The following is a 20959-nucleotide window of genomic DNA, read 5'->3' on the forward strand; positions in this document are numbered from 1 at the left end:
TTGCCGCTACTGAGACCCATTTAATAGGCAGAGCTCTCCTGAGAAACAGGGTTGGTGCAGTGGCCCCATTTTACAGATGAAGTACAAAAGGCCTGAGGACAGGCCTGGATGAGGTTACCTGGAGGGTCAGAGGCTAGTTAGGGGCTGAGCACTGGGCCTCATTCCCTCAACCTGGGCCACCTCCTGCTTTCGGTAAAGGTAGACAATGCCAGAGATGAAGCCATCGTTGTCGGAAGTGCCAGGCACCACCTCAAGCTTGGTGGTAGCCAGTTCCCACCGGTCCACAGGCCAGGCTAACAGGCGTTCCCACTCCCTGGCCTGCTCCAGCCTGTCCAGGGTGGCCTCCAGTGCCTCCTTGTATCGAAGGTTAGAAGGGTTGGTCCTGGTTGTCAGACATACCAGCCCACCTGGGGAGAGGTAGGGGAAGAAAGGGAGGTGAGTGGGGAAGAGGCAGGAGACAAAGTTCCAGGTTAGTAGTCCCCTTTCCTTCTGGCTCATGTCCTCAAGGACATAGCCTATCCCCAGGCCAGCCTTTTCCTATCTCTAAGCCTTTGGTGCTCACCATTCCCACTTCCAGGAATAACCTATGCTTCTCCAGCTTGAGTGCTTCTTCTGTACCTTTTAGGGCCCAAGTATCCTTTACGTTGGGAACTCTATATCCATGGACAGAGGGGGCTCCCTCTTCACCACTCACCCAGCCCCTCTGCTGGAGGATATGGCTGTGTCTGGATGCACAGGAAGGAAGCACATGGTCTTGGACATGTCCCTTTACCTTCCGAGTCTCAGTTTCACAGCTTGCAGAGTGGGGTTAATTTATTATCCTGTCTCAGAAAGGCCAGTGCAGTCAGTAAGCACTGGATGAATGAATGAATGACCTCATTCCTTCAGATCTTTTCCAGGCACCTACAATATGCTCAGCGCAGGCTCACATAGGAAACACTGGTATCTGAAAGGTTTCCTGGAGGAAGGAGTGAGGAGAAGCAGGCCCTGCTGGTAGAGAGGGGCTGTGAGAGGAAAGGCTCTGAAGGGGGAGCCTACGACATGTGGGCAGGCAGACAAGGGTCTGGCCAGCTGAGGGGTGCAGTAAGCACAGGCTGAGCTAAGAGGCCTGGTCTTTACTGATTTAGGCAATGGGAGTTTCCTGTCCTGGGAGTAATCACTACCTCTTTCTCTGACCCTACCAATGTCCCTGCATCTGTCAGCGTCCCTGGTTCTGAGGCTTGCCCAGACCTGCCCAGGCTTAACCACAGCCCCTGCTGGGCCCCTGAAGGGAGATGTAATCTTGCTGTGTTAGGGGCACCTTTGGGGCTTCCTGGTCCTGTCTTGCAGCCAGGTCAGGGCCTCATGATCCTCTCACTCCACTATCTTTTCTGCCTGTGACTTCACTTAGGTTGTGTCCCTGTGTGGACTGCCCTCATTCCCCATCCCAGTCCTGGGAAATGCCTCTTTGATATCTTGAAGCACTGAGCACTCACAGCTCTTGTGGGTCCACCTCAGGCCTGGTCTTTTCCCCCTGGGCCCTGCAGTGAAGGTAGCCCAAGTGTTTGGGAAGCAGGAGTGTGGTGGGTTGGTGCGGGTGTGTACTTTCTTCCCAGAGCAGGGGCAGGCACAGGGCAAGACACACAGCAGGAGTGTAGCATTCAGCCCCATTTCACAGATGAGGAAACTGAGACCAGGAAAGAGTGACTCATCTAACAGTCATCCAATGAGTTAGTGAGGAAGCTGGAAGATGAGGGAACCGAATTGAGACCCTACTACAAGCAAGACTAAAGCAAAGGCCTTAAATATATTATTTCACCCAATTCTCACAGTAATCCTATTAGGAAGGGACTACACCACTCTGCTTACAGGTGAGGAACAGAGGCCGGAAAGGAGAGTGGAGTTACTCCTGGTTCCCTAATGAGTAAGAGGGAAGGAAGCCACTTGTCTGCCCTGCCTGTTTGCCTGGGTCAGCAGCTGGTGGCTGGGATGTTAGGCTAGACTCTGTGACCCTAGGCAAGACCATGCCACTTGCTTGGCCTCAGGAATTCTGAGGCTTGAGTCTTTGGGTGTGGAGAGGGGAAGGTGTGTGTGGGGTTGGACAGACTGCTTCTCACCTGGCTTGGTAACTCGCAGAAGCTCAGGTATTGCACTACAGGGCACTTGGCCGTCACTGAGGGCACCCACCATCAGCACTGCGTCATAGGTCCCTGTGTGAGGTGTGCAGATGTGGTGTGTTGGTTTGTCTTCAGTGTGGCCTCAGACCACCCTGGAGGATGGTACCCATGGTAGGGCCTGGGGAGGGACCAGGCCAGCCACTAGTGTCTTCAGGATTCAGATCCCGTGGGGGATATGGCAGGTTAGCCCAGTCCTGGGCTGAGGTCAGGTTATGGGATGACAGGCTCAGAGACAGGGGCTCGTGGGGACTCAGAGAGGGTCTCAGTGAGGCATAAGGGGGCTCAGAGGGGAATGGAGGCTCAGTGTAGAAGGGGGCTGATGGAGGGCTCAATAAGGGGGATGGAAGCTTGGCAAGAGAAAGGGGTGCTATCAGGGTGGCTTTGGTAATAGGGGGGGCCTAGGGGTGTTAGGGTAGAAGGGGAAGTACCTTCGGGGCTGGGTAGAGGCTCCTGGCCCAGGGTACAGAGGCTGAGGCGCTGGTAGAGGCCGCGGGCCCGGGCCTGTTCCAGCATCCCTGGGCTCCCATCCACTCCATGCAGCCGGTGGAAGCCTTGGGCCTGCAGCTGGTGTGGGAGGACTCAGTCACGGTTCACACCTGTCACCTCCCAGCTGGGTCCCTGCACCTCAAGGAGGGCAGTAGGCCCTGCAGTGGATGTAGCCCAATTGTTTGGGAACCAGTGAGCCTGGGACCAGGGGTGGCAAGAAATTTGAGCAAGTGGGGGGCTTAAGAGAGGGCAGGGGATCCAGGCAGACCTCACCTCGGCAGCCACCAGGCCGGTGCCACAGGCTACGTCCAGGATCAAGGTGGCTTGAGGTGGACCTGGAAGGGCTTGGATGAGGCAGTCCACTGCTAGGTGGGGGGCGCGGTACTGCAGGGCAGCCACATCCTGGGGACAGAGTGCTGAGCTGACTACCACCTTGTGTCTTAGTGTTTGGGGGAACCTCAGTGTGGGGTGGTCTAGGAGTCAGCCAGGCCAAGCTGTGTGTGTGTGTGTGTGTGTGCATGTGTGTGTGTGCGGGCATGCATGTGCACGTGCTTGTGTGTGCTGGTGGCCGGGGGCCTGCTGGGACTGCAGTGAGAGGAGACAGGCACGAGGTGCTGTCCTCTACCAAGGGGCCAGACTGGAGAGTCAACCCCCAGCCCACTGCTGGCCAAGGCAGTGCTCTGTGCTTAGTCCAGAGTGACCCTTCAGTGGCACCTCCTTCAAGCAGGCAGTCCTTCTGCCTGGGCTGCAGTCCCAAAGTGGGGAGGGAGGTCTTGGCCCCTGATCTCTAGGCTGCCATTGTGAAGTGATGGGGCTACTCAGAGGGCGGGGCTGCTGTGGGTGGGCAAAAGAGGGGCCAGGACTGCAAGGTTGTGCCCAGGTCTCACTTCATTCTCACAAGCCGCCCTGGGATGCAAAGCTATCTATTCCAGCTGTACAGATAGGAAAACTGAGGCTGGGCGAGCAAGGGAGGCGGAGGACCCGCGGCGGGTTTACCTGGTCATAGTCCGGAGCCCAGTGGTCATAGAAGCGCAGCTTGTGGGCCAGGTCGGTGATGCCGTGCGAGGCCCCGACCCGCGCCCGCACCTCGGACAGGCTCCCACCCTCCTCGTGAGCCATCCTCCTGCTGGGACACGGCCTCCACGTCCTGAGATCCATCTCGGCCTCCACCCCGCACCTCTCCCACCCGCCATGCCCTGCAGAGGCTCTCCAGGCCCCCGGCACAAACCCATTTCACAGGCCGGGACGTTGAGCAGAGACTGGACACTTGGGGTTCAGGGCTGGAGAGGGGGTGTTCCTGTGGCAGGAGGGAGGGCGTGCCCCGACCTCCCCACCCCCGGCCGCCATGAGCGCGTTTCCAGAGCGGAAAGGTCCCTCCCGCGATAGGGGGAGTCAAGGGGAGGGTCCGAACTTACCGCCAGCCTGGGCCGCGGGGTGGGTGGGCGCGGGAGCTGGGAGCGGGGTCGGGGCTGCGAGCCTGGCCCCGCCCCCCGCCCTCGACCATTGGCTTGCTTCTAAGAACCACCACCCAATCAAAAAATTCCCTGTTAGTCCGCCCCTCCACCCTCAGCCAATGAGCTCCAGGTTTGGGCCGCCTCCGGCTTGGGAAGATTCTTCGGAGCGGGTTTCTTAGAGGCTGAGGACGTGGCTTTGTGAGCTTCTCTGTTCGCGCCCGGCTCCGGCTCCTTCATGCTTCCTGAAAAGCACGAGCTTTCGGGCAGTGGTGGCCTCTCAATTCTTAGGGGCAGGAGAGGGAGCCAGCAACAGGCAAACTGGCGCCGGACCTCGCCCCCAGGGTGGCCTTTCCCCTTCTGACCTTTCATATCGCTGCGCTGGTCATGCGGTTTAGAATCAACTGATCTTTCCTCTCTAGAGATAAAATCTCGGCTTCAGTTGAATTTCAGCTCCAGGCCCAGAAAAGCAGCAAAACCGGGTGGCCAGGATTAATGACACCCCCCTTCCCCCCGCCCCTGCTGACCAATCGGCGGAGACCAGGACCCTGGAAGGATGCACTTGGAAAAGCTGATGAATATTCTATTGAGATCCTCCCCTAAGACCGCCTCTAAACGCTCAGCCTTAAAACCCTCAGGAGGAAGGACCCAGAGCAAGCTCTCCCTCACCCCTACCCAGCCTGCTCAGCCTTGCTCTTCCCTGCAGGCATGCATCTCCTGAACTCTAGGGACCCCAAGAGACTTGCAACCAGGTGAGCAATGGGCAGCAGCAGCTTCTCCAGAGCTAACCCCTTGAACCTGTTCCCAAGGCCCCCTTTTGTCTGACTCCCCAGTCAGCTAAAGCAGCCTCATCTCGGCTCACTCCTTTCCCATAACATTTCTAGAGAGCCAAAGCAGCCCTGCCTAGTCTCTCTCCTATAGCTTCTTCTATCCTAGGCCCTTCCTTGTGTCACTGTCCCCAGCTTTAATAAATGTACTCTCAAAATAATCTGGACTTATGTTATGAACTCTTTCCTGCATGAAGTCAAGAACCCACACACTATGGGCCTGCTCAAGGCAGACCCACTCTAGGCCTTGTCCCTTTCTGGTAACAAAACCTTGTTACAACATTATGTCAAAAACATTGCGTCTCAGGTGAACTTGGAAAACAAGAAAAATCCTTCCCTTTTGTACAACTCATCCAAATGCCCTTCTAGCTGATGGATGGGATGCTACTCCATTCAGGAATCACTTAACAAAGCCAATTAGATCTTGAATTTATTTGGTTTAATTATGTTCTTTAATAAGGGTGAAGTATTCCATTTCTAGACCTGGACAATAAAAAACAGCTACAATATGATGCTCTATGGAGTGGGCTCCAAGCACCCAGAGGACAGCGGGGCTACAAGATGAAGGAGTCTGTGGTCCTAAATGATTGTATGGAGCAGTGCCTTCCCCACCAATCTGCATTGGACTGTACATTGTGAAAAATAATATAAACAGCTACTTTTTGAAGTTGGAGCTGCCATCCCACAGGAACCGCCTTGCAGGTTTTACTACTCAAACCTTTGGTATGTTAAAAGCAGGCAAAATAACCTTTGGACTGGGCCGAAAGCATTGCATTCCAAACAACTGTTTGTAAAGCTAATAAGAAAGCAGACATTATGACTACTGGACTGAAAGTTAAAGACATTATTTTATTTTTAATTTTTTTAAAATTGATTTGAGAGAGAGAGAGAAAGATTTGTTGGTTCCACTTATTTATGCATTCATTGGTTGATTCTTGTATGTGCCTTGACCGGGGATTGAACCTGCAACCTTGATGTATCAGGATGATGCTCTAACCAACTGAGGTACCTGGCCAGGGCCTTAATGACATTCTCTAGAATTAGCTTCAGTATGTTTATTTGCACCTATAGAAATTCCTTTCTTCTGCTCACGCAATTATTTCCCTTCCCTTTCTCATAAATACCCCTTGCTTTCACTTTCTAATTGGAATACATTTGAGTTTCTGCCTAAATCAGTGTACAATAACTCTGTGGATGAAAAAAGGGGTTCTATGGAAAGTAACCTCACTGGGTGATATGAGCATAAATTCCTAACTGTACAGGTCGTGGTGGGTCGTCACGCTCCAGGCATACCTTCTTTAGTAAAAACCTTTGCTTTAAGCAAGCCCTGTCTGTCGTTTCTGTGTATCTTAAGATGCCTTTGAAATGCCCCCTTTCAGAGGCTCCGAATATATGGCTCCTTTCAAGGCCCTGCTTCTAAAGGGGACCACCCTCAAGCAAACACATAATCTCATTAACTATCCTGTAATCCAATCCTCACTTTCCTTTCTCCCATCCCCACGTAATCTTCCTTATGTTCCCTCCTTAATTTCAAATGCATAAAAGAAAGTGCAATCTTCCATTTTGGGGAGCTTTTGAGATCTTGCTTCCCCTCATATGTTGTCAATTTGGCTCAAGTAAATTCTTATAAAAATTCTACAGGTTTGGACATTTCAGCTTCTTGAATAGCTAATTTTTGGATCTCAAATACATGCTCTCTCTCTGGCCTTTTATTTTTAAGTTAACAACCTGAACAAGAAATAAACTTTCATTGTGTTAAGCTACTGAGATTCAAAGATTTGTTTACTACAATAGCTATTGTCATTTCCTTCAGTTAATACAATGACTTTGGTCATTTCCTTTAGTTAATACAGTGACTTTGGTAAGAGCAGTTTTGGAGGAGTGGATCTAAACCCAAATCTGTCTTAGTCCAAAGGTGTATGCTGAATATGTGTGAACATTTTGTGTTTAGCTGCAAATAAAAGAACACATACAAAGCAGTGACTCAGAGATTTACTGGTCTAAAACAGGAAGCCGAGACTGGACAGTAGGGCCTGGAGCTCATTTATGCTATCAGGGACCTTGACTTTTGTCATCTTTCCTCTGCCACCTTTTGCATGAAGGCCTTTGTCCTCACGGCTGTCACCTTGTCTTGGCTGCTACACCTCCAGACAGGACTAAGGGGAAAGGGCAGAGCTAGGCCTCATGACTCTGTTTTATCCTTTTGGCCAGGCTCGGTCACATGGCTGCCTCTGAGTCCTCACTGAAAGCTGAGTGAGGAAGGGGAGGCTGGAGGTGGGGCCTAGCTCAGCCACCTGACTGTGCAGGTCCCATCTCTGCAGCCTCACAGTTCATTTAGGCCAATAAATATTTATTGTGCATCTACGGTTTTATAGGTCCTGGGCTGGGCACTGGAGTCACAAAGATGAGTCAGAAACAGCCCCAACTCTAACCAGGGGGAGGCATGTTCTTCTGTTCAGCTCTGTTCACTGTCTCCTCAGTATCCATGTGCAGGCTTTTCTTTCTAAGCCACCACCCCTGCTCTAGGTGTCCAGGACCACTCCTTTGTTTGGGGTGGGGGTGTGTGGGTGTTATGGAGATGTAGTGAGGAATGTAAGGTGATAGCCCCAGTAAAGGCAGTCCTGTTGGACCATCAAAGGGTGGTTTTGTTGTTCCAGGAGAGGTCCTGATGAGGGATCCCTGGGATGCCGAATGTCTGTCCTCTGAGCCCCTCAGTTGTGCCCCACTCACAGATGGGGGCTGCACAGTTTGTGGGCATGAACATGGCTCCTATAGAGGTGGCTCCCGGGCCCTGATGGAAGGTGAGACTTGCCATGAGGAACACTAGTGGGGCTGGTGGTCTCCTAGTGTTGCTCTGTTCCTTCTGTGTGTGGACCCCGGGCCCCACTGACCTCTCTTCGCACAGCCCACTCCATTTATTTCCCTCCCGAGCCTAGGAACCTGCTCTAGCCTTGGGGCAGGAAGCTTTTCTCTGACTCATCAAGTGTTTTTGTTTCCTCTAATCCTCAGTCCCTTCAAGTCCTAAACTTTAGGAACCCAACAGCCTTTTCTGTCGTTTGCTGAAAATGCTCCTCTCCTGAGGGGGTGGATACCATCTGGTCAAGCTGCCACCATAATGGGGGCAAAGGTGGGTTAACAAAATAGTCTGGGGGTGAGCAGAGGTTGTAAGAACAGCAGTTCATATTTCAAAACTATTGTCCAACCTCACAGGTGTGCAAGCCAAAGGCCTATGGCTGTGGGTGGCTAAGGAGAGGTGAGATTCATCTGTGCCCGAGCGAGTAGACAAGGACAAGGCCTGTCAGGTCAAGACGTGGTGATGCCAGTGGGCATGAGTTCTGGGGGACAGTGTGACTTCCAGGGGGCCAGGCTGTGAGGGGTCATGTGTGTGCATGTGTGAGGATATGGGGTCCATTAGGATGTGTCTGAATGCAAGTGTCGAAAACCCACCCCAAGGTCATTTAAATAGTAGGGTTTCCTACTTTTTCTTACAAGAAGTTCAATGGTTAGCAGCACCAAGGCTGGCCCGGTGGCCCACTGATTTCACCACGGACCCAAGCTCCACTCTCTCGTTTGCCACGCTGGGTTTGCTCTGTCATCAACTTCTGGTCACAAGGGGGTGGCGACAGCTCAGGCATTTGTGCGTCAAATCTGCGTTTTGCCAAGGAGGCTGCAGAGGCAGTGTGGAGCGGGAACAGACTGCAAGCACTGAAGCTGTTGCAGTTATTTAGGTGAGAGTTGGAGCCGGGAGCAGTGTCGGGGGCTGCCATGGAGGGGCCGCCTTGGGGTTGACAGGCTGTGGGGTTTGGGGGAATAAGAGAGCAACTTCCTTTCCTCTTGTTTTCCTCCTACCCCAGAAGGTGCTCCTTCTGTTTCCTTTGCAGCCTCCGCCTCCACCTCAAGGTAGGAGATCCCCGGGGCTCAGTCGTCGTCGGCCCTCTTTCTTTCTCTATCTACACCCACTTCCTAAGTGATCTCATCTAGTCCCGTGGTTTTAACTAGTATTTATATGCCAGTCATTCTCAAAGAGGTGGCTCTCAGCCCTGACGCTCCCCTGAACTCTGGACTTGTGCACCTGGCGTCTCCCCTTGGAGGCCACAGGCCTCTCACTGGCAACACGCCCAAACTCAGCTCCCTTTCTGCACGCTCCCAAATTCACCCCTCCTCAGCCTCCTGTTTCGGCAGAGCCCTGAAACCACTGTGCACCTAGGTGCTCAGCCCAAGCCGGTTTTCTCCTGTCCTACATTCTGTCCATCAGCACATTCTGTGGCCTCTTTCCTCCATCCCTGCCGGTCTGGTCTCACCTACTCTTTTTGTTACCGGAAAATTCCAAATACATGATTTCTTTATCACTCTGTTTAATAGTTTAAAAAACATGCCTGGCTGGTATTTACAGTATAAATTTGATGAACTTACTTCCCTGGGTAAAACCTGAAATCCAAATTTCTTACCAACCTCACCCCCAATCTCTCTCTTCCCCACTCCCTCACCAGGCCTCTGCTGTTCCTGGAATAGGCCATGGCTACCTCAGTTACCTCAGGGCCCTTGCACTGCTATTTTTGGACCTAGATCACTCTTCCTTCAGATCTTTGCTTGACTGGCTTGTTCTCAAACTTCAGGTATCTACCACCTTAAATAAACAAATGTTAGCACTTTGTCATTATTGCTTTAAATTATTTGAAAGTAGAAAAAGAAGAAATTATTACAGATGAAGCTGATATTCCCTCTGACTTCCTCCTTCCCCCATCTGCTGCCCAGGGAACCAGCTACCACCATGAATAGGTGCGGACCTTCTAGGTCTTGTTCTTATATTTTTACTACATATGTGTTCAAACCACATATAATATTGCTTAATGGGTTTGAAAAATTTTATGTAAGTGCTATTATTTTATAGCTATTATTCTGTAACTTTTCTTTTTCACTTAACACTGTTTCTGAGATCTTTCCACTTTGATGCATATAGATCGCATTCATTTAACCACTGCTCAGTCATCCCTTAGATGATTATGCCCAGTTCATTTATCCATTTCCCTATTGATGGGAAAAAATGCTGCCATAAATAGCCTTGCACATGCTTTTTTGTTCACAAGTGGATGTTTCTCTAAGGAGAGCTGCTTAGACTGGGGTTTGCAACGCATTTGGTGGTAGTGAAAACAATTCAGTTGGTTGTGAAATAGAATGAAAGAAAATAAAAGAGTGCAGTGCAAGTTGGAAGGGTAATTATTGTTTTGTTAACTTCTTGCTTCAGTTTCACATGCTGGTAATGGGTGGCTTTGTACAACACATTTCTTACCTTGGGTGGCCGTCAGGATTGGAAAACCAGCACGGAATTGCCAGCTCAGGGCATGGACCTGTCTGACGCTCTGTTTCCCCCACAAACTCATCAATGCACAGTGTACTGTCAGATTTTTCTTTTAATCCTCAATCAAGGATATTTTTTCCATTGCTTTTCAGAGAGACTGAAAGGGAGAGGGGGAGAGAGAGGGAGAGGGACAGAGAGAGAGAGATAGACAGACAGAAACATCGGTGTAGGAGAGACACATAAATTGGTTGCCTCTCCCATGTTCCCCTCCTGGGCCGGGGGTTGAGCCTGCAACCGAGGTACGTGTCCTTGGTCAGAATCGAACCTGGGACCCTTCAGTCCGCAGGTCGATGCTCTAAGCATTGAGCAAAACCAGCTAGGGCAGAATTTTTTGATTTTGCAAATGAGTATGAGATAGCATCACATGTGGTTTTAATTTGCATTTCCCTCGATTACTAATGAAGTCGAACAACTTTCCATAACTTTATTGGCTCTTTGGGTTTTCTCTTGCCATTGCCTATGTGCTCTTCTGACTCACTTGATTTTATCTTATTTATATTTGCAGGAGTTCCTTGTGTAACAGAATGAAATGCTCCCTCTCTGTCTTAATTCTAGCTTGTATTTCTTCCACCTTCTTCAGGCTAATAGCTCCTGCCTCAGATATGCTAATTAACTAGAGGAATTCTGATGAGGCTTGAGCAGCCCCTTGTCAGAGGGTGCCTTTCCCGAAGAGGTGGGAAAATTTGCACAAAGTAATGACTCTTTATCAAAGATTTACAAGAGCCTCCAGAACTGGACTACAGACAAACAGGGAACAAAGGGATTTAGAAATTTCTCGCTCTTCCTTGGATCCCTTTCATCCCATAGCTGTCTAGCTGTCTAGGCCCCTGCCCACCTCTGGCTTGGCTCCTCCTCCCTTGCCTTGACATGAAAGATGCTTAAATATTAGATTCTCTCTCTCTTAATGTTTTTTTACTCATTTTAGAGAGAGAGGAAGAAAGAAGGAGAGAGAGAAACAACAATCGACTGCCTCCCGCGTGCACCCCGACTGGAAATTGAACCCAAAACCTGGGTATGTGCCCTGACCGGAAATCGAACCTGGGACCTGATATGCACTCTGACTGGGACTCGGGCTGCGGGCCTTTTGGTGCATGGGGCGGCGCTCAACCAACCTAGCCGCACTGGCCAGGGCATCCTCGGCTCCCTGAAGATGGATTTGTGGGAGCCTTAAGGCACCCTCATCTTCTCGAGCTAGGTCTTCTCCATCAATAAACCTTTCCTTACTCCAAACTCTGAGATATTGAACACTGGCCTTCCTTTTGAAGCATTGGGCACAGGAACCTGGTACCTGCAGCACTTAGAAGTCCTGGGTGTTCTGGATACTGGTCCTTGGATTGTTTCACGGGTTGTAAACATTTCTCCCAGGCTCTCAACTACCTTTTGGCTTTGCTCATGGTGTCCCTACACTGCATTCAGCAACAAGGCGTTTATTGTTGATAGGCCGGGGCAGTGGCGGTGGGAAGGTGGGGGCAGAAGCTGGATGGCTGGTGCCTGGCAGGGGTGATAAGGTGGCTGCAGGACGCCTTTCAACAACATGGTTTAAACTGTCAGGCGAGGGGGCACTGAGGGACATTTTCTTTTATTATTATTTTAAAAAATATATATATATATTTTATTGATATCAGAGAGAGGAAGGGGAGGGAGAGAGACAGAAACATCAATGATGAGAGAGAGTCTTGAGGATGGAGCCCACAACTCAGGCATGTGCCCTGACCAGGAATTAACCGGTGACTTCCTGGTTCATAGGGCAACACTCAACCACTGAGCCACACTGGCTGGCACCTTTTTTTTCTTTTAATAAAAATTGTATGTACTTAAGGAGTACAACTTGATGTTTTGATACACATATACAGTGTGAAATTATCACCACGGTCCAGATAATTAACCCTACACCCCTACACAGTTACCATTTGTGCAATGTGTGTTGAGATTTAATAAAATCTATCCTCTTAGCCATCGTCACCACACTGTACATCAGGTCTCTAGATCTATTCACCTTTAGACCTGAAACTTCTTTGTACCCTTTGATCAGCAACACTCCGTTTCCCACAGCCCCAGCCTCTGGCGACCACCGTTCTACTTTCTGTTTCTAAGAGTTCAGCTTTTTTGGATTCTACATATAAGTGAGGTCATGAAGTATTTCTCTTTCTGGGTCTTGCTTATTTCACTTATCATAATGTCCTCAGCTTCATCCATGTTGTCACAAATGGCAGGATTTTATTTACTTATTTATTTTAATTGTGTTAATTTCTGGCTCCGAATGAATTGCCTGAAAGCAGTTTGATTGAAATGAATATTTCCACATATTGGCTTATATATTAAAATTTGTGCACTCTGGGGGTGATTTGTTAAAAATACAAATTTGCATATATTTTAAAGTAATTTTGTCCAACTTACAACTTAGTTTGCTTTAAAAAATCTTGGGCTCCTTTTCCTCCACAGATGATGACTTCACTTACCACCGACCACAAACGTTGCGGTGGCGCCGGGTACTGCCAAGGCGCTCAGAGACCCTACGGATTTCATCCGCTCCCCACAGCTTCACTTGGTAGGTTCTGCGATGTGTATCCCAGTTTACAGACAAGAAAACTAAGGCCTTAGACTTGGAATTAAGCCACAGAGGTCAGTTCAAACCACTCCGTCTCCTTAAACAGGATAGGTCCCTCATGCTTTCATAAGTTTTTAATCATTACTCTTGCATTTAAAGTGGCTTCGACAAAAACCATCTTTAGAAAGAAAAAAATACAAGTTCCAATACGTCTGAGGGCATGTTTATCATTTTTGTGTACTTTCGGGGGGGAAAAAATGAGTATTTGAAATAAAGTGAAGTTTTAACATTAAAACATGAAAGAAAGAAGGGAGACACAGGTCCTGATCATTTCTCGGTGGTTCCGTTCCCTGCAACCCAGGCGTGACGGGATTTGCACGGGACCAGCACAACACTGTTGCTACCGGGAGGCCGGCCTTGCAGGCTAAAGGGCGAAATAAACGACGGAAAACTTTCCACTCGTTTGCTCCGCGAGTCGGGCGTGCGGGGCCCTCACCCAGGTGTCTGCTGCCCTCGTGCGGCCGCTCCGCGGTACTGCACCCGTAGGGGAGCGCCCCTGAGAGCCCTTGGGCGCTGGGGTTGGGAGGAGTTTGAGGTGGGCTCCTTGCCTTTACCCTCAACCCTTGGTCCTCGCAGGGGAGGGGAATCTCCACGGTGGGGGACAGGGACAGCGGAATGGTGCTCCGTGACATCGTGCGAGGCAGAGTCCATTGATCACTGGGTCATCCCACCTGGTTCTCCGTTACCCTGCAAGGTGAGGACATGGCCAGGAGGGGAGGTATTGCCCAGGGCCGCACAACATGGTAGTGCAGGGATGGCCTTGAACCTAGGTGTTGAGTAGGAAAGAGAAGGGCGTGGAGGGCTCCCTGCTGAAGAATTGAGGTTGGGGGGGCTCCTCCGCAGCAGCACCTGCTGGAGCTGAGACTGAGACTTGGCCCTGGCATCCTAATGGGACTTGAGAAGGGGCCAGCCTGGGGGCAGTGGGGCAAGGTGAGGTCTCTTCAACTCCAGCTCCTGCCTGGGCCACATGGTCCAGGAAGTTTGGTCAATATGAGGTTGAGGACCATCAACTCAGCCTTAGTGACAAGTTCTGGGTGGTGCTGGGTGATGGTGGGGAGCAAGCCAAAGAGGGGAGGAGCCTGGCCGGGGGTGGTTGAGCATCGACCTAGGATCCAGGTGATCAGGGTTCGATTCCCGGTCAGGGCACATGCCCAGGCTGTGGGCTCGATCAATGACTCATCATTGATGTTTCTCTCTCTCTCTCCCTCTCTCCCTCTCTCTCTCTCTCTCTCTCCTTCTCCTTTCCTCTCTCTGAAATCAATAAACATATATTAAAAAAAAAAAAAAAGAGGGGAGGAGGGGAAACAAGTTGCAAGACTTAGCTTCAGCCCTCACCATCTGACTCCCAGCAATCTCTCAGACTCTTCGCCAAACTCACTTGAACTCCCCACCCCACCTCAGTAGGCAGCACTACCACCCACCCTTCGCCTAAGCCTTCTGAGCGGGCTCCTGAGCCCTGCCTTGATTTACCTGTCTTCCTACTCAGTCCTCTGTTGAGAGACAAATTTTCCATAGGTCTCTTGTGTTTCTGCAAAGGAATTGATTGCTCTTTGTTCTGAATGATCTTTTCCAGGATGTCTGTGTATCAAACAGCCATGGAATATATAATGTCTCCTTCTGGAACAAAGACAGGCATGGCCCAGCATGAGAAAGATAATGTGTCCCTCAGGAGCACGAAGCAGGCTTGCTTTCTGACTATTATAAAAGGCTTGGGTTCCCTAAGCTCAAGGTTTATCTTCCATAATAAACCCACAGGGCGTTTAGGTGTCAACTGGCCCTGTTCACGTCACCCTGTGGGATTTGGGACTCAAAGAATCAATGCAAAATACTTATATTCTAGTTTACTGATAGTGCTGTGAGTAATAAATTGTCCTTCATCTCTGACCCAGGAGTCTTGTGCCTTCTGCTAGCATCCAAAAAATCTCTGGCAGGCTGACTGGTTAGCTTGCAAGTGGGATACAATCTTGGACCTTGCACCCTTCTCGACAGCTTCCGACCTTGTCAGTTCCACCTTCTACACATTTCTGGCATCTGTCTTCTTCTCTCCATTTTCAGCGCCACAGTCCAGTCCAGGCTCCCACTATCTCATGCCTGGAGGGTTTATTGTTGTGGGTCCTATCTGTTCCCCTCGCCCCTTCTGCCCCCTAGTTTAGCCTCCTCCTGTAGCCAGAGGGACTGTTCTAAAGCCCAAGGCCATCTCCAGTTGCTTGGTTGCCTCAACTCTTCAATGGCTCCTATCATTTAATAGAATATTCCATGACCCATGTGGTCCTTGCTGACCTTACCACCTACTTTGAGCTCCTCCCAACGTCCCACTTTATGCTCTAGTAATAGTGAACTGTTTACATCAAGCTGTTCCCTCTGCCTGGACCACCCTTCACACTCTCCTCTCTGGAAAACTCCTACCTATCCTTCAAAACTTAGCTCAGTGAGGCCTTTCTGAAGCCCTAATGACTTCTCAGTGCCACAGTGTTGGAGACACAGGGGCAGAGGGGGGTTCAAAGGTAGAGGACAGATGGAGGGACTTTGAACACTCCACCTTTCAGACCCCAGCTCTTGCTCCAGGGGAGGAAACCAGTGGGTGAACAGGACTGCCCTGGGCAAAGGTCGTCACTGACACTCCAGGGACTCATTATGGCAGGCTGCCATGTACGGTTGGGTAAGTTGTGCCCTGTACAAGGATGCCTGGCCAAGGGAGTGAGTGAGGACTGAAATCACTGTGTGCAAGGGCTGAGTGGCACCCACCCTTCCAATCTGTACAGAGGGGCCCTGTCTTCACAGAGCCCTGCACTTACAGTGGCCTGTGCACCAGAGCGTGTGCTTTGAAAAATTTCTAAAAGGCATGAGAGCCTCACCCTGCAGCCCCCTGGGGTTACCTGCTGAGACCCAGACAGGAAAGCAATGTGAGAAAATCTGATCAAGGTTCTGGATTCTCCCAGAATTCTAAGGCTTTGACCTTAATGGCGCCAGCAATTTCTCCAACACTCTCCAGGCAGTTTGTAGCCTCCTGGTGACTCTTGTGGTCCTTTTGTGGCTCAGCAGATTTGCCCTCTTTCCCCCAGGACCTGCCTCTCTCCAGGATACTCTGACTCACATTTTCTCTTCCCTGCTGTACTCTTCCTAGTAAAACTGAAGGTCCTTATGACTTTGATTTTTTTTTTTTTTAATTTTAAAATATATCTTTATTGATTTCAGAGAGAGGAAAGGAGAGGGAGAAAGAGAGAGAAACATCAATGATGAGAGTCATTGATCGGTTGCCTCCTGCAGGCCCCCGACTGGGGACCAAGCCTACAACGCAGGCATGTGCCCTGACTGGGAATCGAACCCCGATCGCCTGGATCCTAGGTCGACGCTCAACCGCTGAGCCACGCCCGGCAGGGCCTGACTTTGATTTTTAAAAAAATCCTCATCTGAGGATTTTTTCCATTCATTTTCAGAGAGAGTAGAAGGGAGGGAGAAGGGGAAGAGAGAGAAACATTGATGTGAGAGAGACACATCCATTGGTTGCCTCCCGCATGAGCCAAGCCCTGACCAGGGCCGAGGGTCACGCCTGCAACCAAGGTACGTGCCCTTGACCAGGAATCGAACCTGTGATCCTTTGGTCTCTGGGCCGACGCTCTAACCACTGAGCCAAACCTGCCAGGGTGAGGGTCCTTATGACTTTGATTGACAAGATATAAACCCTACCTCTAGAAATCATCTCTCTCTCTCCTTCAGACACTTAGCCTTCCCCTTCCCACCTCCCCATAATCAGCAATCCCTGAGGCAACAGAAGCCTGAACTTGACTAATGGCCACAGGGTCCTGACCTCTGGTAGGTTAAAGATAACATTTGACCTAAGTTTTAGTTCCTGGGCCCTGAGGTGCCCTGACCTGCTAGCTACTTCCCCATGAAACTAGACAAAGGGAGGCGGGAAAGACTGACAGGTGTCCTGGGATTTTGCCTTGTGTAATCTGTAACCTGCATGCCATCGGGGAGCCCATCCTTTAGTAAAATGCAAGAATGAATGGGAGGGGGGCTTAGGTAGGGCCCTGCAGCTTTGGGCAACAGAGGCTTCCCTCTGCCTCCAAACATTGTCAACTGTGGCCCTGGGGTAAAGATTTCTATCCCCGGGCCTTGGATAGTTGGGGAGTTGGAAGAATGTGGAGAGGTGCAGCCCGTTTCTGTCCGCACTGACTGCTCCCCTCGCCTGCTGCAGGCCCTGAGGTCTTCTTGGTGCTGCTCCTGGGCAGGCTGGGAATTCATGGAGTTGATGGGACAGTCTGCAAACGGGAAGTGGGCAGGCCCCGCAAGACCATACACCAGTTCTGGTGCAGTGAAGGGGGAGGGAGGCAGGTAAAGGGAAGTATTGAGGCAGCTGGGTCCCCATGGTAACTGGGCCCTCACCCTGTGGTATCTGTGAGGTCACCTGCCTCTCCCAGCTGGAGGAGTGGTAGGTGGCCAGACATGGAGGCCACCTTCCCTTCAGATCCAGCCTGATGGGGATTTTGATGTTCGGGTGAAACTCTTAATGCTCGTGAGTGGGGGTGGCGGGCAGAGGGGCGGGGGCCACACACCTGGCCCTTCACAGCTACCTCAGAGCTGCTGGACCTGGTGACCTGTCCTGAGCAGTGGAACTAGGTAAGTGCCTTCCTCCTGGAGTAGTCTGAAAGCTCCCAGAAACCCCACCCCAAACCACAGTGCCAGAATTTTCTCTATAGAGAATCACTCCTGTGGGGTAAGCATTGCCTTTCCCATCCATGGTTTTAAAACTGGCAAATGCCAATACCTGAGGCCACATCTCTAAATCCCAGCTCCTCAGTGGGCTGAGTTATCAGAAAAAGGTCCCCTGGGCCCACTGCTGTGGCATAGAAAGGGGAGATTACATGGTTCAGTAGAGAGAGACAGACAATTGGATTTGAATCTTGGCTACTCCACTCTTTAGCTGTGTGACTTTGGGCAATTATTCCACCTCTCTGTGTCTCTGTTTTCTCTCCTATAACTGATCTTATAGGGTCATGTGGGATATAATAGGCTGCTCTCCTCTCTGGTCTCAACACCATCAGTTGTTTTGGGGGGCAGCTGCCATTTCCTCTCTCCATCCTATTTCTTCCCCTCTCTGGACCCCTGAGTTCCCTTCCCTTCCCAGCGTAGCTCCATTCCCTCAGCTCTGCTGATCCCCCCTGTGGTGGGACATACAGCCAACCCCAAGTTGCTGCCTCTCACCCCATCCCTTAGGGCTCCAGGTAGTGCTGTGGAGACAGGGACACATGGGATCCAGATTGATGGGTTTTGTTACTCAAGGGCTGGGGGCTTCAGGGCTCTGAGGAGGGGCCGTTCAGCTCCAGGACTCAAGTGAAACTTTCTCATTTACAGATTCTTTCCCTACCCAACCCCTCTCTTCCTCCCATGGGTGGGAGACATCCACCCAGAACAGAAATATGGACATCTTCTTGGGTCCCTCCCTCTCCTTCACCCCTCTCAGTAGGTCAGTCATTAATCCTGTCACTGTCCCCCATGCCTCACATCTCTCTACCCCTAATGACACTGCCCTTTGCTCCCAGCTGTCCTCATGACACCAAGAAGCAACTGATGTGCAGGAGAGCCCATGTGCTTGGGAGAAGAAACACACCCGGGTTCAAATCCTACAGATTAAAGGGTTGAGGGGGATGGTCACTCCTTATATCATCATCATCACCATCAGTCAACCTCTTTCAGTCTGGAGCATTATAAATAAGTATTTAAATCCATAGGAAAAAAACCCCAGTGTCATATGAGATACCTTCTACGGGTCTCTCCTGAGAATGGAGTCCTTAGAAGTGAAGAGATAAAGATCATTCTTATGTGTGGGGTAACTGAGGGCTCAAGGTGACCTGGCAGCCCCAACCCCTACAGTAAAGCTCGGGGAGGGTTCCTGTCCCAAGTGAGTGACGGTGGGTGATGATTGTCTTCCCTCCTCCTGCAGCTGGTCCAGAACCAGGTCCACCTCTATAATTTTCTACTCCTCAAGATCATCCTCTTCAACCACTGGATGTCAAGGCTGGTCCAGGAGGCCCAGGGGTCGTGCGGCCAGCAGGCCCTCCCACTGCCTGGGCTCACAGCCTGCCCAGTGGGCTTGGTTCTACGGGTCGGGCTGGCACTGATGGAGGTCCCTGTGTGGCTGCTGCTGAGGGTGCCCAGGCTAGTGTGGGCAGGCATGCTGGGCTGTGTCCGGTCCTTGTGCCTGGACCAGAAGTGGCCAGATGCCTCGGAGCAGCTGGGCCTGTCTGTGGCCACCTGGATGGACCTTCTTCTGTCGTGCCTGCATAGCCTGATGCTGGCGGCCTTGCTGCTGCTGCTGCTGACCTGGAGGCTGCTGTGGAAGGCCCACTGCTGCAGCCTGGGCTGGCTGTCCAGCAAGGTGGGTGGGCAGGGTGCAGGGCAGGGTGCAGGCCAAGCTGCTGAGGGCAGGCTTGGGGCACTGGGCATGACCAGGGCTGGGCTGGGGTCTAGCAGTTGGGCAGTACAGCCATGTGAACTCGTGGTGGCCACTTGCCTATTCTCTTCACCCCTCCAGGCTCTGCTGGAGAACCACATGGTGCTGGAGCTACTGGCACTGCTGAAGCATCTGTACTGGTGGGTGGAGAGCATGATAGTAGTTACCTCCTGGCAACTGGCCTATCTAGTCACTTGGACCACCTGCCTTGCTTCCCACCTGCTGCAGGCTGCCTTTGAGCACACAGCCCAGCTGGCCCAGGCCCAGGCCCAGGCCCAGGCCCAGGAGGCTGAGCCCCAAGAAGCATCCCCATTCTTCGAGTCCTTGGCTCTCAAGGCTGGGCCAGTCCTGCCAGAGCATGAAACCCTTGGAGAATAAATGTGTTTCCATCTGCCTCTCCTGGTCTGGTCTGGCCTAGGGTCTCACTTTCTATCCCTTTTTTCTACCGTGCTGGAGGGATGTGTGTGCACATATGTGTGCGCACACGCATGTGTGTATGCATGTATGTGTGTGTGCATGCATGCATGCCCTAGGGCTGCCTCTGGGAAGGAAATCATATTCTTTGAGCATCTGCTACAGGCCAGGTAAACCATCTCAGACACTTTACACATGTAATTTTGTTTAAATCTCATAGCAACACAGGCATCCGGTTTGATTAACTACATTTTCCAGATAAGAAAATTGAGCCTAAAAGGTTGAACAATTCCCAGGTTCCAGAGTAAATCAGGGGAAAAGCCAGCACTGGACCCTAGATTTTTTGTTTCCCAGAACCCCTAACTTTCCCTAGATCCTGTCCTTGGTTCTCAGGATTGTTGGTGTCTAGTGCTTTAGAGGAGATGGGTAGTTAGAGACTCTGGCCTTTGGGGGGTGCCAGGGCCTCACATTTCAGAGATTTAGAAAATTTCTTTGAGAAGTAGTTACTCCTGAGTCAGTCTGTAGCTAGCCCATCCATTCACTTATAACTTAGCCACTCATTTTCCCACTCATCCACCCACCCATCCATCCATTCACCTATTCACTCACCTATCCACCCACCTGTCCATCCATCCATCCATCCATCCATCCATCCATCCATCCATCCATCCATCCATCCATTCGCCCTCAGCTTATGTACCCACCCACCTACCCATCAATTCACCTTTTCACCCACAAATCCATCTACAGATCTATTCATCTATCCATCCATTCACCCACCCATTTATCTACCCACCCATTCATCCATTCTTCAGCCTGTCTACCCCTCCACACACCCACAAATCCATCCACAGATCCACTTATCCCTTTCTTCCTGGAAGAGGGAAACATCCAACATCTGAGCACTCACCCCCAGCTGCCAGTCTTGTGAGGGGTTGTTGATGTAGTTGTGAGAGCTCAAGATACAGGGGGTCAGATCCTCTAGATACCACTTAGGTGAGTGACACTGTGAGGGAGGAAAGATGGTTTCTTGAGAGTTGGCAATCACCCTCCACTCACTCCCACTCCTGAGGGTGGTGTGGGTGTGGGAAGAAGTTTCAAAGACCTCTTCCCTGCTTTCCCTTCTCCACTCTGGCTCCCAGGGAAGTTAGGGCCAGATTCCTGCCCTGCCTCACATATGGACCTGCCGATGGCCCAGAGTGGG

The 20959-nt window shown here is 51.0% G+C and overlaps 2 protein-coding genes across 2 annotated transcripts; one reads left to right on the forward strand and one right to left on the reverse strand.

The window, feature by feature from the left end:
* On the reverse strand, positions 1-4069 carry METTL27 (methyltransferase like 27). The gene is given in 7 exon segments (XM_016199082.2): positions 1-285; positions 287-407; positions 2097-2189; positions 2585-2720; positions 2916-3044; positions 3639-3768; positions 4058-4069. Coding segments are annotated over 6 exon segments (729 nt in total). The 5' UTR covers positions 3762-3768; positions 4058-4069; the 3' UTR covers positions 1-158.
* Positions 4070-18816: 14747 nt separating this feature from the next.
* On the forward strand, positions 18817-19719 carry TMEM270 (transmembrane protein 270; the record flags this gene model as incomplete). The annotated part of the gene is made up of 2 exons (XM_087815202.1): positions 18817-19266; positions 19423-19719. Coding segments are annotated over 2 exons (747 nt in total), but the record flags the coding sequence as incomplete, so codon positions are not given.
* Between the last annotated feature and the right edge of the window lie 1240 nt (positions 19720-20959).

This window comes from Miniopterus natalensis, chromosome 3, assembly GCF_054644295.1.
Source record: "Miniopterus natalensis isolate mMinNat1 chromosome 3, mMinNat1.hap1, whole genome shotgun sequence".
Classification (NCBI taxonomy): domain Eukaryota; kingdom Metazoa; phylum Chordata; class Mammalia; order Chiroptera; family Miniopteridae; genus Miniopterus; species Miniopterus natalensis.